We start from the raw sequence: 14,889 nt of genomic DNA on the forward strand, positions 1-14,889 counted from the left end.
CACCTGTCCGTTCAGGCAGATCATGCTGTTCGTCTGCGCGTCGAACATGCAGGCCAGTCGCACCAGCAGGACCTCGAACACGCCAGCCTTGAGCAGCGTGACCTGGTCGTCCTGCGCCAGCAGGCTGAAGCCAGGAATGCGTTTCGCGAATTCCACCACCCCGCGGATCGCTGGCGAGAACCTCTTTGAGAAGTCCTGCAGCAGCTCTTGCTGGCCAGTCAGCGGCTGTGGGTTAGGATTCAAGGGGCATGCCTGTAACACGAGAGAGAGAGGATCGTTCGTGATGAGAACTGATGATCGAAGGCCGAAGATGGCTTCCTCGTTCGCGTCCAGCCGAGGACGACTGGTTCAATTTCCGCGTAGAACGCGCGATTCTCCAAGGTCTGTGCGCTCTCACGCGAGCGAGAATAAAAATCGCCTGGTCTAGCGAATTTGGGTCGAAAGAACGATCTCGAATAAACGAAAAATAAGGTGACGCGTACGAATTTGGCACAGACACTCGGAGACTGATTTATTTCGACGCTATATTCGCTCGAAGATATTCGAAATTGAATGCAAAGAGTTCGAGCAGTGTAGAGGAAAGCCGTGAAGAGAGTGAAGGGAGAGCAGATTCGATACTTACCAAGGTTGGTGGACACGCGGTGTAGTTGGGAGTCTCTCGGGCCCTGACGAGGATCGGGGCCACCTTGTCCCTGGTGAAGTCGCATGTGTCGAGGTGAGCCTGAACGACGGTGGCGAGTAGCCGTTGCTCGTCCTCCAACTCGGCCGCAACTGCCTTCTCCTGAGAACGGCTGTGGGAGCTCTGCTGCATGGCAGCCAGGATCCTGGCCTTCTCGCGCTTGGGCACGCGGCCGAATCGCACCGCTGCAAGCAGAAGCAAAACGATGCCCGACGGTTAGAGAGAGCAGAGGAAGCGCGAGAGAGTTCGGTCGGCGATGGAAACGAGACGAAGGACACGCGTCGATGAATAGTTAACGCGATCAATGGATGAATCATGCAACGACACGGGACACGGTATCGCGACCTTCGGCCGCATCGGTGCTCGCGTGTCGTCGCTTCGATCCGCGTGCACGCGGAGAACGAGCCGTGGACACAGAGACTTGTCACCGCACCAGACACCCACGGGGAAAACATCGAGAGGGGAAAGCGACGCGCAGCGCGCAGCGCGCAGCGCGCAGCGCGCGACTTTCTCGCGTGAGAAATGAAAGTGTAGCGGGGATCCTTCGCTAGAAAGTGGTGGGCAGGTCGAGGGTGAAAAGAGAACACAGCGAGGGCCGAGGCTCGTTGCCGCTGAGACACCTACGTGCATTGTGGTAGTTGACAACTCCGTTGAGGATTCCCTTCAGTATGGGTAGCTCGTCTCCCATGACGGTCGAGGAGAACACGCGTGACTCTCAGCTGTGGCCTCGCCTCGCGTACTATCGAACTAAACTGCACGAAAATTATCTTCCCATCGGCGCGAACGATCACTACACCGGCTTCTCTTTCCAGCCGGGAACTTGCATGGAGCTCCGTCCACGTTTCTCTCGAGTCTGATCGCGAGCTGAGCGCGAGCTGAGCGCGAGCTGATCGATCCCCTCGCGGCAGACGATATTACGGTTGAGAAGCGATCGGCTGACTCGTGTCTCGCAAGTCACTCCAAACGGTAGTGGCGGCGTGTGGCACGGCGCGCCGCCAGACACACACGGGCGCGCGTACACACGCACGTACGGCTGCCTCGAGGAGCGAAGTTCAAGAAAGGAGCGCGAGAGTAGGACGCGTGCAGACGCGAGACAGCATCACCGCCGACTGAGTGATGTTCCGCGGGTTGCGTTCAACAGCCCCTCCACTTATTCAGCCATCAACGACTCCCACCACCGCCGCCACCGGCCACGATTGTGGCCTTTGCCGAGCCTTTGGCCTTGAACTTGGTTTCAGCGACAGCCGCGCGAGGCGTACCGACGACCTATATATACTATATACCGAGCGAATGTACGCGCGTCGAGCGGCCGCACGCATACACGAGCGCGCCTCTGAATCGAGGGTGTGCGGGACTCTGTTTGTGTGCTCGTGCATGAATACGCGCGACAGAGGGAGAGCGAGAGGGAGAGCGAGAGGGAGAGCGAGAGAGAGAGACAGAGAAAGGGAGAGAGGTAGCGTTGCCAGCGGTGGCTCTTTCTCCCGTGCGCAGATGCGAGCTTCCTTTGCCGGGGGTAAGTTACCCTCGACGACCTTGGCCAACCCCTCGTCCTGGCCGTTTGCCCTGTCACCAGCTGCCGTCCTACGACTTATCTGTTCACAGACGATCGATCTCTCTCTGGCTATCGTGCACTCTTTTATCTCGCCTTAACTCTGACTCCGCGAAACGCTCGACTCGGTACACTCTTCCGAAGGAGCTTTGAGCTCTGGACTCTGATCTCTTTCAATGCGAGTTTGATCGATCAGACCATCGCGAGGGAAATGGCGATCCGAATCGCGTGCGCTCGTGGACCTGCACCGATCTGTCTCTCATCGGCCTCCATTTACCATTGGCACCGTGTCCGATCGGGTCAGCCTAGGCTAGACGAGCCTCGAAAATCACGGATCTAAAGAGAAGAAGCAACGGACGAGGAGCAGCAAGTTCCCCACGGGAGCCCAGGCGCGGATTGCGCGTTGACCGCTTCGAACGCGTTGGTTTGGCGGGACGGCTGGAGAGGAGCATGCGCCGAGCGCCAGGTGGCTCGCCAGGGTAGGGGATTCTTCCATGAGGAGGGGAAGCTCGCGAGCGGCCCCAGGATGGGGGGAACCCGATCGCGAAGGGGACGAAGTTCGCGAGGTCTCCGCACGGAGCGTAGCGCCACGCGACGGCGCGATGTCGCCCCGATCGACCTGGTGGGGGCAGCCCTGATCAGGGGATCAGGGACACGGGGTGTGGGCGGGAGGGCGCGAACGCCAGCGGAGGGGAAAGGTGGATGGAGGTGGAAGGGTCACCGGGTACGTAGCGGCGAGTAGCGGTACTCTTTCTACGGACGTGGAGCCGCATGCAAGCCGAGCAATGCCCGACTATTGACCCCGAGTCGAGTCCACGTTGCTATCGCGGGGACTTGCTCTTCAATCTTTGCCTCTCTTTGCCTCTCTTTGTCTCGACGACGCGACCGATCGTTAATCGACTCGGTCGTTATCTCTGCGCACCCTAATGCCTTGTGTACGATGCTCTTCCAAACGCGGCGTCGACGCGTCGAAAAACAAAGTCTAATCTTTAGTCCTAATTTTAGGTCATGCTAAACGACGAAAAGTTCACAGCTGAGGGATACGAAAAATCGAATTTCGACAGATACTGGATGATAAAGAAACGACGCTTAGAATAATTGACGAGGCGCCGCGCGTCACGAATGAAGGAACGTAGCCTAGTGTCGGTTCAGACTCGCAAGTAGATCGGGACGCTTATAGATCAGACCGCAGTGGTCGCGTACGAGGTAGCCAGCCGATGCTCCCGAGGTCGTTGACCCGTGGCCGAGGTCTGTGCGCGCGCTGGGCGAATCTACTCGCGCGTTTCGCGCCGAAAGAGGTCAGAGGCGGGCGGGATTCGAGCGATATTTCGAAAAGAAAGCAACCTCATCCGCGTCGCGATCGGGGAATAATTGCGGCTGCTTTCTCGAACGACCAACTGGCCACTTTCGCCCATTGCGACATACTCTCTTGCTGTCTTGGGTTACGCAAACGGTCAATGACCCGCTATTCTACATTTTCCAAACTATTTCTCTCGGGGAAATGCGTGTCGCGAAGATCTTTCTAGAGGAAAATCTGTCTGATGCGGCGATAGAACTGCCCTAAACGACTTTGCGTGCTCGTGGTTTCAAAACGAAAGCGCGAATGGATGTCTCTCGACGCGGGGTGGAGAAAAGGGGTGCAAGATAAATATCGAAAAGACTCACCATCACGGCTCATCCCGACAGCGATGCACTTTTTCAGACGGCAATACTGGCAGCGGTTCCTGTTGATCCGCAGGATGCTGCACTGCTGGTTCTTGGTGCAGGGCCGATACTGGATCTTCTGCTGGATGCTTCGGCGGAAGAATCCCTGTGAATCACCAACGAAACCCTCGTCAGTCTGACCGTCACTGTCCGAGGAGGACCCCGACGAGCAATTGGTCCCCGTGCGCGGGGTGGCCAGGTCACATTCGCACATGCACCCCATTAATTCACCTGGGGGCCAGTTGTGCGTCACCAGACGTTCTCTCACACGCTCCGAACGCAAAACAACGGTTCGCGTGCTCTCTGCACGCGCACTGATCTCTTTGCCTCCCTATCGACTATCGGCGATCGGCGATCGCGGTTTCAACGGACGCCAACGAAGACTGTTTTCTCTGGGGGTGGTCGCGAGAGATGCGATCTTCTCTGTCACGGTTCGAATCACTGAACCGTTGCACACTAGTCGAATCACCAAACTCACCAAGCGTACCGAGCGTGACTGTTCGTCTGCGCGAGATCATGCGACTCGAGCCGCTAGTTTTCGGGGGAGTGAAAAGAAGCGACCGTTTGTATCGGAGCTTGGCTGTGGACTGGCTCTTTCTAGCACAGAGAGCATAGAGCCTCGGCACATTGCCTCTGGCTCGCCGAGGTGGGGGACACTCTGACCCAATTCCCGGACGTTCACCCGCAGTTCACCGCGTGAAAGTGAGAGTCCCCCTTGCGCGCACTGCCGCTCCTCGTCCAATCTCTCTCTCTCTCTCTCTCTCTTCCTCCCTCCCTTCTGGCTCTCACTCTTTCTCTCTCTCTCTCCCCGTCCCTGTTCCGCCGCCTGTCCCGTTCGCGCGCTCTGGCAAACCCTCTGCCGCTATCGCGCTCTTCGTCTCGCGGCCGCGCAGCTCGCTCGCTCGCACTCGCGCGCTTCGACCGCTCTACTAACGGGTTCCTGCCCTCCTCGCCCCTGCCACGGAACGTTCGCGAGGAACCACCCTCTCCACGACATCGCCTCCCTTCCCTCCCTTGTCCTCTCAATACCTCGATCGTTCCTGCCGCGAATAATCGCGCGGGAAGCTGCGAGCAACCCCTCCGCGCGCCACCCTCGACCCACGGCATTTCGGGGAGCCTGTTTGCACTTGGGACGATTCTTTTCCGCTCGAGTGACCCCTGACTCTCGGAAACTTTTCGAGGAGCGGATCAGCTTCCAGAGAGCGCGCCTCGATGTTTGCCCAAGGAGGCCAAAACAGAGTGGGGGAGGCGTGTGTCGATGAGAGAAGGCGAAGAACCTGGGAGTCTAATTGAGGATGGGACAGAGAGATAGGTCAGGGCGTAGGAACTTGCCAGTCGCGTATCGGTCAACGACCTCAGCCTCGGTTACGTAACACCGACGACGACGCGTGGAACGTCGTCGTAGTCGTCGACGTGGTCGTCGTCGTCGTCGTCGTCGTCGTCGTCGTCGTCGTCGTCGTCGTCGTCGTCGTCGTCGTCGTCGTCGTCGTCGGCGGCGGCGGCGAGTATCTCGATGTCAGCGCGGGCGCAGGCGCGCGCGTATACACGTACGAGTACGGAATTGGCGACACGCTCGTCGTCAAGTGACTCTCTCGTGACGTCAGACACGCGACCTCGCCTACCTCAACTTCGTGCACAGGCCCGAGACGAGAGGAACGATGTACCGTTGCACCTCCGCGCCCGGCCTGTCAATCGGTGCACGCATTCGATGCGAGTCAATGAACTGTCAGCGTTGCCAATGTTAACCGCCGCTAAGAGCGGCCATTTCCTTTTCGGATTTTCACGCTCTGAATTTTCATCGATCTAATATCCCTTCTCTCTCGATCGAGGCATTTGGGAAATCTAAGCCACGATAAGCTCCCTTAAAAAGATTGAGTTTACGCGAGGTATCCATGCGAGATTCGGGGGAGCAGCTAGCTGAAAAGGGTGACAAAGTGTTATCGCCCCGAGCTGGTGTCGCGGATGCCCGGACTAGGCCAGCAACCCCTGTTGAACCTCTTGGTTGGCGGGAATCCGGCAGAGGTGGAACTGGCTGGGGGTGGGATTGTGGGAGAATGCGGTGCATCGATCTCTCGAACCGTGCATTCCCCCTGAGGGGTCAGGGGGCGACCACCTTCGCGTGCTACCTCGAGACTTACGTTCCGTGGCGCACGCGCTTCTACTCTATCGCTTCCGCAAAAAGTGACAACAAAAAGTCTCCAATTTTTCTCTGCGTTATTTGAGGATCGCGAGCGACCACTTTAGAGACGAAGACATCTGATGCTCGAGCTACTCCGCAAGAGTAGATGAAAGTTTAAGGGGACACCTAACTGGAACATGGACTAACTGCTACTGGTTAGTTAATTGCGTTGCTCTCAGCATGTGGTAGGAGGTCCTTGCAAAGCAGAAACGAAGGAGTGGCAACTTGAAGATCCTATTCAATTTAACGGACACAAACACATCTCGAGAGAAATATGAAATAATGATCGTACAAGTTTGCAGAACTCTTCAAGATTCTTTCACACGTATTCGAAACCCAGGTAATCAATTGCAATAACGAAACCTGGCTCTCGCGTCCCAGAAGTTCCTCCCCCAAATGGAAGTGGCCCATCGCGCTCACCTAGTCGACCCGTCCGCGCGTCATCCCCTTGGCGCGAGTTCGCGGGTCCAACAACCCCTGTCCTCTGTCGCGCGCGAAGCCTGCCGCCAGTCACGTTCACCAGGTTCGCTTTTATTTTCCGTGAAAGGAGCGAGGTTCGCGGCTGGCTCTCGCGTGCGTGTGCATCGGTGCATTCCCAACACGCGGTCGCGCGCGCGTGCACGTACGCGAGCGCACACAGATGTAGGTGAGGAGAGTGTGGGACATACACACGACGTGGTCGCGGGGCCAACGACCGGAGCGTGCGACTGCATCGCCGGAGAGGAGGGTGGAGCAGCCCTGGAGGGGGCACGAGGTAGGGGAAGGTGAGTGTATCTGCTCCCACGGGCGTAGGGCGAGGAGAGGGCGAGGAGAGGGGCGAGGAGAGGGGCTCGACAGAGGAGAGGAGATGAGGAACGAGAGAGAGAGCTAGGGACAGCAGGGCGAGGGGAGGCGAAAAAGAGGCAGGGGAAGAGAGGACAGGACACGAAACGGAGTAACGGTGACGTACATAATGCGCGCGCCCCGTGCGAGCGCATGCGCCTCGCTCCAAACGCCGCGACACTCTCCGCTCCGCTCGGGGGCATTAACCGCTCGCGCGCTCGCTCGCTCGCTCTAATGCGCACCTACGACCCCAAGAATTCGCTCCTTCTGTCCTCCACCTCCGATGTATCGGCTAAGTCGATCTCCTCCGAGGTCAGAAATGCTGATCGACGCCCGCGTAATCCTTGCAGGATGGGAAATCTCGAGGAAAATTCGCAAACCGTGCTGGCAAATTTCACGTCACGTGTACAATTGATTTGAAACAAGTATTTCTCATACCATTTACATCGTCACAAAAAGGGAAGATCAAAGGAAAAATTTAGAGAGATTAATAATTAAATGCTACTGTCTTGGGCACTTCATTCGCATAAGAGAATTTCGCGAGATGTATGATAATCGGAGAGGTAGACTTTGCTAAGGGGATCGATAGAAACGAAACGTCTAATTTCATCTATTTTCTGAGACGCGAAGCGAGGGGAGCGTAAGGCTTCCGGAACTGTTAATCAGAGATTATCTGCGATCGTATATTCAGTAGAAGCGTAGGAAAGAAATGGCACCGTTGGTCGACCAGCTTTTATAACTCTCGTTTGACCTCGAACGCGAGTTCGCTGCTCTATTCCCCGGGCATCGATACTGGGGAAGTCGATCACCGAGGTCACCTCTTGGATTATTTCTATGATGCTTGAAATGCTACACGATAAACGCGACAATGGTTATTTTTGTATAGGTACTGTTCCTCAAATTCTATGTGCTCCATTTCACTCTACTCCTTCCACGTAAACAGAAGCTTACGAAGTGGAAAATACCTCGAAAATAAAAATAATACTTCGAAGACTCTAAGCGACGCAAGGCGACCCTACGATTCTCTATTATTCTACTGGCGATGCTCAAGACCCAATCCCGCGGCTCGCGATAACTCTCTCTGCCGCTGAGATCTTAACTTCATTTCGTACCCCCGACCTCTACTTCCCAAAATCCCTCCATGATCCCCTTCCCGTCCCTAGACCCAAGGTCTGCGGATAAAATCCGAGCGCGGGAAGCGAGTGGCGGCAAACAGCGTCGCGCTATCGGGGCAGAAGCAGTCCGGGGTGTCGCGTTTCACCCGTGGGGGTGGCTTTATCGGGCGGCAGAGAAGCGTGACGTTCGATTCCGCGCGCGGTCAGGCGCGGCGCGACGGGGGCGAGCGTTATCTTGAAAGCGGTGCTCCCGCTCTCTAGCTGGCCGGAGATACCGCGTCGAGCGAACACCTACCACGATAATAAGCGGCTGACCCGATTCTAAAGTAGATGCAGCGGGGTCAGTAACCCCAACCGAGCACCGAAATACCCGCGCAATCAAATGAAAATGAGATCACGACTCGTTACGACATCAAAAATGACGGTTAGCCGAGAGGGAGGCAGGAGGAGAGTCGCGGGAGGCGCAAAGGTAGAGGGGACGAGGAGGAGGAGGAGGAGGAGGGAAGGGGATGCGTGAAGAGGGAGGAGGGAACAGTCGTGTGACGTAACTGGCTCGAGGGTCGACGACCGGAGGGTTAATGCACCGGTCGCCTGGTTTCAACCCTCCGGAAAAAGAGTCGCCGCGCACCTCCACCCGCTGATTGTCCCGCTGGGGAGATTTACAGAGGAATGTCAACGCGAAACAAAGAAAAATACCCACTTTTTTCACCCCCTTATCGCGAGATTCTCTTCTAGGTACACTTTCGACAGGGTGATGATTCACGACTCTGGAAAGTCCAAGGAATCGCCTCGAATTCTAGCTAGCGTGATTCGTGGGGACCTATTCCAGGGATCAGCCCTGAAAAATGACGCGAAACACGATTACCGAAGACGTGCACCCTGGCGATATAAAGAAGGGGCGGAGATCAGATTGAGGAACAACCCCTTCCCCTTATTCTACCTGCCGTCCGTGCCTTTTATCGCGCTTCTATCGCGGCCACGTGAATCTCTCGTAAAAGTGAACCCAGGTCAGTGACGCGTGCACGAAAAGCATCGTTGGGGCAACGTCCTGGCGAGATCTGGGCCAGTGCGAGTACAGATTCGCGCCAACCCACTCCCGCCGTTTCTCCATCGACCACCTCTTCCTCGTCCCAGCTAAGCAACCCACGATTCGAACCCCCGAAAAGTCGACCGAGTTCCTTCCCAGGGCGCCCCACGTTCGATTACAACGAAATAGGAACGAAAACGTTCCCATGGACTCTGGCTAGCTAGGCTACGTGACTCCTTGAACCTGTACGAGGCGAAGGAGCCGAGGAAAAGTAGCCTGTTGGCCGCGCTATGGCGAAATAGTGCAACAGCGGGGTGACCGAGCGACCCAGTCTTAAAGATATCCAACACTCTTCCGCGTTCCCTTCCCTTTCCACGAGTCCCTCTTCCAAGTACCATAAGACGGTCTACCGCTGGCGGCTAGGTCACTCGGCGACTACTCGCTCCTCGGTTCAGTGCTTCTGCGAAGTTACTGACCCACTCAACACCGACTCCCCTGATGGGGGAGCTTCCTCTTCGGGGTGTCTGAGTGGGGGAGCCTAGACGAAAAAATTCTCGGGGAAATATTGATGCAGGGATACTGGTCGATCCAGTTCTCCCCTTTCCAGGGGTCGCTCGAGAGGACCCAGAAACTGGTGGCCAGCCAGCAGGGGTCAAACAGTGACACTTTCTCTTTCTCGCGGTCGGCTGCGATCATCTTTCTGGCTTTTCGATTCTCTCTTTTCACTTGGACCTACTAGGGAAATCCATGGGGTGCCTACGAGCAGCGGTGTTGAGTAATTTCAGGAATGTCATCGACGTGGTCTGATGAAAAGACTTTTTCAAGGGAATCTTGAGCTAACAGTTTCTGGATACTTTCAAGTACCCGAGAAGTTCTCGAGTGATCGGAAAAGAGTGGCCTGGTCGACGGATGAAGATGATCTGCGAGCAGCGGAGGACTGATTCACAACACCTGGCAGAGCAGCTCCCACCACTGGCAGTCAGCCACCGTGGAGGTGGTAGAGCGGGAGTGGTGGTAGCGTTCTACCACTTCCTAAAACGAATTCGCGGCTGTGCTGCCCCCACCAAGCGCCTCCTGGGAGTCGCACAATGACGACCACGAGGACGTTGGCCTTCGCGGGACGTATGTAATTATCAGTCTCGAGGGAAACGATTTACATTCGATTTGTGGCAGGGGACAGCTTCTTTCTTTACGCTTTCGGGCGTTATTAATACCGAAGAGCACACTCATCCATTTTTACGCGAACTTCTGTTGCAACAAAATCATCGAGAAGATGAAACGATTTACTTTTCGAGAATGCTCCTGTCGCCTCGGGGACCTGACATTTTCCATTGGCTCGGAGATAAATGGTTATTCAGGGAAAAAGTCGATCCAGAACGAAAGAATGGGATCGCAGGGGAAGGTGGACAGGAAGTCGAAAGGACGGATATGCATTCTCCGTTGCGCATACCTGTCGGAGCCGTTTCCACTCCCCTAGCCACACGAAAACCACCGATACAAAGCGATTCCGACGAAATGTCCAAGGTAGATACCTGTGTGGACCCTACTCACGCGTTTCTCCAATACTCGAAGGTTATCGTTCCTCCACAAATTTCGCCACATTTTTCCGCTCCTTTTACGTAACCGCCCGCGATGCTATTGTCCCTGCCCCATCTCTTTTCCTTTCCAAGAAAACGTAATCGTGAGATGACCGCACATTCACAAAACTTTCCTTTGTCAAGTTTATCCTCTTGGTGATTCAGAAACTTCTTGCTAAAAATGCTCGTCCAGTTTTTCAAGGATTTAATTAGGAGGATATACTTCATCGAATTAAGTATCAAACTATACTTAAATTGAAGGATGAGGCACGAAATAGAGGACGAACTGTCACGTATAATTTTGCGATTTACCGACGAATAACACGACGATGAAGCATCCACCTTAAAGTAGCGAAAGCATTTCTGACTCTCCACGAACGCGATCGGTTGATAAGGATCGTCGTAGCAAGAAAAAGGAGACCTTGGCGGAATTTTTCGTCTGCCTTCAGAGGTCGAGTAGGCAACGTCAAGGATTAGCTGAACCATCTCGCGATTTCCGTGTGCACAAGGTCGGTCTTGTCTCCGGTCGATAGCTTCTCCGTAGCCTTGGTCGCATCGTACATTCACATTCAAGCTTCGTTCACTTCCTGGCCACATCGCGTCACGCCTCGACATTTTCGATACATTTGCTCCGAAACCACGCGGAATATTTCACTAAATAATCGATCAATTTTGCAGAGCAGCTAAGGTCCCACGAGTGAACGTAGAAGTATCGAAAATATCGTGCTCGTGGTATAGGTACAGGCTTCCTCACTGTGGACTCACTTTTATGTCATCGAAGGCACGAACGTATAGAGCAGTTCTACTCGTAAGGATTTTAAGATTGGTTCCACAGCAGGAAAGTCTGTCGAGCAGAGAAACGTAGGAAAACTCGACTCACCTTGCATCCCTCGCAGGAGTGTACTCCATAGTGAAAACCAGACGCCTTGTCTCCACAGACGCGGCAGAGCACGGTGGTCCCGTCGAATTCTGCAACAGAAGAGAGAAAGGTATTACACGGTGTGCTCACTGGACTGGCCGCGATATGTACGCGTGCATGCACGCTCTCCACGTGGCGGAGAGTGCGCGCGTCAGGGAGAAAGGTGGGAGAGAAAGAAGAACACTTTCTCCTCTCTCGCGCGGGTTACAGCATCGCTGTGTTACAACTTTCTGCTTTCACTCGACTGTCACGCTGCACGATCGTTTTTCAGTCTACCGATATTCCACCGTCGTGGAAGACTAGCGCGACATTTGAGCAGCTCGGGTCAGGGGTACCCTCGACGAAGGCTCAGGATCTGGGGAAGAGACCCTGAGACGAGACAAGTCCCAAATCGTACCTATGTTTAATTCGGGCTCAGGTTTCGCCGACGACACGGTGGAGTCCATGGTGGGCATGCTGGGGCTGAGATGATGGGGCAACTGGGCCACGTGATAAGCAGTGGGCATGCTCTGAGAGACGCAAGACACTCGCGACACGCTGGAGGCGCGCGATCCGTGCGAGGATATGCTCGTGATCGGCGACTCTGGAGCTGGTGAGGTCGCCAGCGTGGCCTGGGCACTGCTATCCGGCGTCAGGATCATGTTGCTCGAGGTGTTACAGTAGCTGAGAAGAATCTCGTCTAGATTCTGCTATCTAGAATCCACTTGTCACGGCACTGCACTGAGCTGAGGACCGACATCAGTCCACAGTGTTCACTAACTCACTGGCTCGTCATCACCGCGTAGGAATTCCTCTCTATCTGTCAGTCTGCGGTGCGGTGGCAACTAGCGGAAACCGGTCGGTCACGTGATCCACTGTGTTCGAACCGAGGAAAATCACGTTCACGTGGGCTATGATCCTACCGAAACGGAAGGCAGGTGCGTTCTGTGGCGGCCGATGGACACCTCGTCCGTGTTATAACCCAGGCGGGAAGAAGAGCGCGCGCTCGCGACGGAGGAAGAGAGGAACGAACGGCAGAAGAGAGAGTGAAAGTAAGTGTTCGCTCAAGGGAGGTTCGCGTTGGTCTGACTGGAGTTCGGCGCTGCCGAGTGTTGGTTACCTGGGGGCCGTGCAGCCCTTACTCGAGTAGCGACCGACTCGGTGGAGGGGAGGGATTGATGTGGCTGCCTGCTTGCCAGCCTTTGCCTCGACCATCTACAATGTCTACGCCCTGGCTACCTAGTATGTAGTAGAGGACACACAGCGCACCGCTGCGCGCTCTTACAGAGCCCCACGAGAGAGTTCATCGTATTTTCAATGCTGGAGGTCACTGACAACCGGCTGCGGGCCCGGGCACCCGGCGTCACGGGGCCCGACCAATCGGCTCGCGGCTCGCTGGGCCGCGCGCGCTCCCGATTGGCTCCTCGCCATCCCCACCGCTGCCGCGGACCTCTGCGCGGCTAGCTCTCCTTCCTCCCGTCGGAGGAAGTTCATCGGCCGAAACCTTGACTGAATTACCCCGCAGCAGCGGCCAAGGCCATGCGCCCTCTCGCTCGAGCCAACCGCGAGACCGTGGCCGGTCGTTTCGCCTTCTGCCTCGTCTCCCTCTAACCTTGCCGGCTTCCTCTCGGCCTCTCTCGGCCTCTCTCGGCCTCTCTTCTGCCGCCGCCGCCGCCGCCGCCGCCGCCGCCGCCGCCGCACCGCGTCCAGTCAATTCTCTCCTCTCTCTCTTTGTTCCCTGACAAGGGTGACCGCGCGATCTGTAACGCGCCGATTCCTACCGATTCTTTCGCCAGAGACGCAGCGAAATTGCATTCCACGAGATGCGTCCATTACGGTTTTAAGTAAATATGAGAGAACTCAAATAATAAATGTAACACCGCATCCGCTTCGAGACAGTTCGAGTTCCGATTCGAAGGACAATGGTCACGTGCGTGATCGCGACTGAAAAACGTGATGTCGGTTCGATAAACTTGCTAGCTGGGCTTCTTTTGTTACACACACGTCCGCGAAACTCTCTCGATATTTTGGAGGTCGTGTCTATCGTCCACTCAGCATCCTCGTGACTAGGCCACCTCGTGGAATTCCGATGCAACAGGATCAGCTTACCGCTGACGATGAGTCAAGGGGAATTTCTGCTCGCATAGAGTCGAAGCGAAAAGAAAAAATACGACACCCACGCGTCGTTAGCACCGCTTCGATTTCGAACGGGATCAATAACGTCACGATTAATTGCAACACGTCCACTTCCGCAATTTATTACACCCAGATTATTCGTCGCCTTCAGGCTTTATTGTGCCTCCTCCCACGCTGTCTAGTATCGCTGGCACCTGTCGGATGACAGCCACCTACGCTATTTGTTATGCATTTAACGCGTGGAACGTTCCTTTCCACGCGCCCATAAATTACTCCTTCGAGATTAAATCGACAGAAAAAGTCCGATGAAAGAACATCTTCACGGTAGCAGAGAGATCCCCAATTTTCCAGAAGCTCCTAAACCGAGTAGGGGGATGTCTTGTTTTCTGGGGGAAACGGAAGTATCTCTCATTGTCGATTGGGGATCCCCATGAGGAGGAAGATCGAGGGAGGAAACTCGATATTTCAGCGAAAAACCTCGATGAAGGTAGGAAGGGATAACCTGGGACACTGAAAAGGGTCGCAGCCACAATAAACTGGAAACCCAAACACGAACCCCTTCAACCCTTGCTCCATCGCAACCCTTTGGCCCAGGGCTTGTGGAGGGGAGGCAGGCTCGATCGCCCTCGTAAACGTCGCCCAGCTTTTTTCTCTTTGTTTGGTCAGGCTGCTCGTTTATTGCTGCTTCATAAACGCATAAACGTGAAACTTTCTCCAGCGTGCATACGCGGACTTGTGCCTAGGACCGAGGCTTAACGGTCGATGCAACGAGGTGTCACGAGGCCAGTGCCTGGGAAGTCACAGTCCACCATCATCTACGCAATAATTTATTTTCATGATTTTATGGCAGCGCCATTACGAGCACCGACCCTGTCCCTCGCTTCCAGCGCGACGACCTTCCATCCTCGCTGGCCGATACTTTTTTTCCTCCCTCTCTCTCTCCGTGGCCTCGCTTCGTGCTTTGTCCTCGTCCACGCGCCCTCTGACCTGCCTCCGATGAGAACGACTGTTTGATTTCTGACGTGGAACACGCGACCGTGCTGTGACCAAGGGAGGGGAGAGAGCTCGAAGGTGGAAATGGCAAGTTCTGATTATACTTTGATCTGTGTAAGTCACGACGATGACCTGGGCCATATGGAGTCATTGTTTTCAATTGAATAAAGATGAAAAACTTGCAGAAATTATATTTTTTCTCGTTGTATT

At 55.2% G+C, this 14,889-nt stretch overlaps 1 protein-coding gene across 2 annotated transcripts in view; it reads right to left on the reverse strand.

Annotated features, from left to right (window-relative positions):
• E75 (ecdysone-induced protein 75) overlaps positions 1-12,306 on the reverse strand; it is a 14,086-nt gene extending 1,780 nt beyond the window's left edge. Inside the window, exons 1-5 of one of the 2 annotated variants that reach the window (XM_076388161.1) lie at positions 11,969-12,306; positions 11,533-11,621; positions 3,894-4,038; positions 623-864; positions 1-252 (exon numbers count right to left, since the gene is read on the reverse strand). The exon at positions 1-252 is cut by the window's left edge and continues 1,780 nt beyond it. In XM_076388161.1, the coding sequence (XP_076244276.1) occupies positions 1-252; positions 623-864; positions 3,894-4,038; positions 11,533-11,621; positions 11,969-12,212 (972 nt within the window). In that variant the 5' untranslated portion in view covers positions 12,213-12,306. Of the gene's footprint in view, positions 253-622; positions 865-1,303; positions 1,497-3,893; positions 4,039-11,532; positions 11,622-11,968 lie in introns of those variants that run through there. The other variant, XM_076388162.1, reaches the window with a different exon arrangement.
• Between the last annotated feature and the right edge of the window lie 2,583 nt (positions 12,307-14,889).

This window comes from Calliopsis andreniformis, chromosome 10 (genome assembly GCF_051401765.1).
Source record: "Calliopsis andreniformis isolate RMS-2024a chromosome 10, iyCalAndr_principal, whole genome shotgun sequence".
In the NCBI taxonomy this organism is placed as follows: Eukaryota; Metazoa; Arthropoda; class Insecta; order Hymenoptera; family Andrenidae; genus Calliopsis; species Calliopsis andreniformis.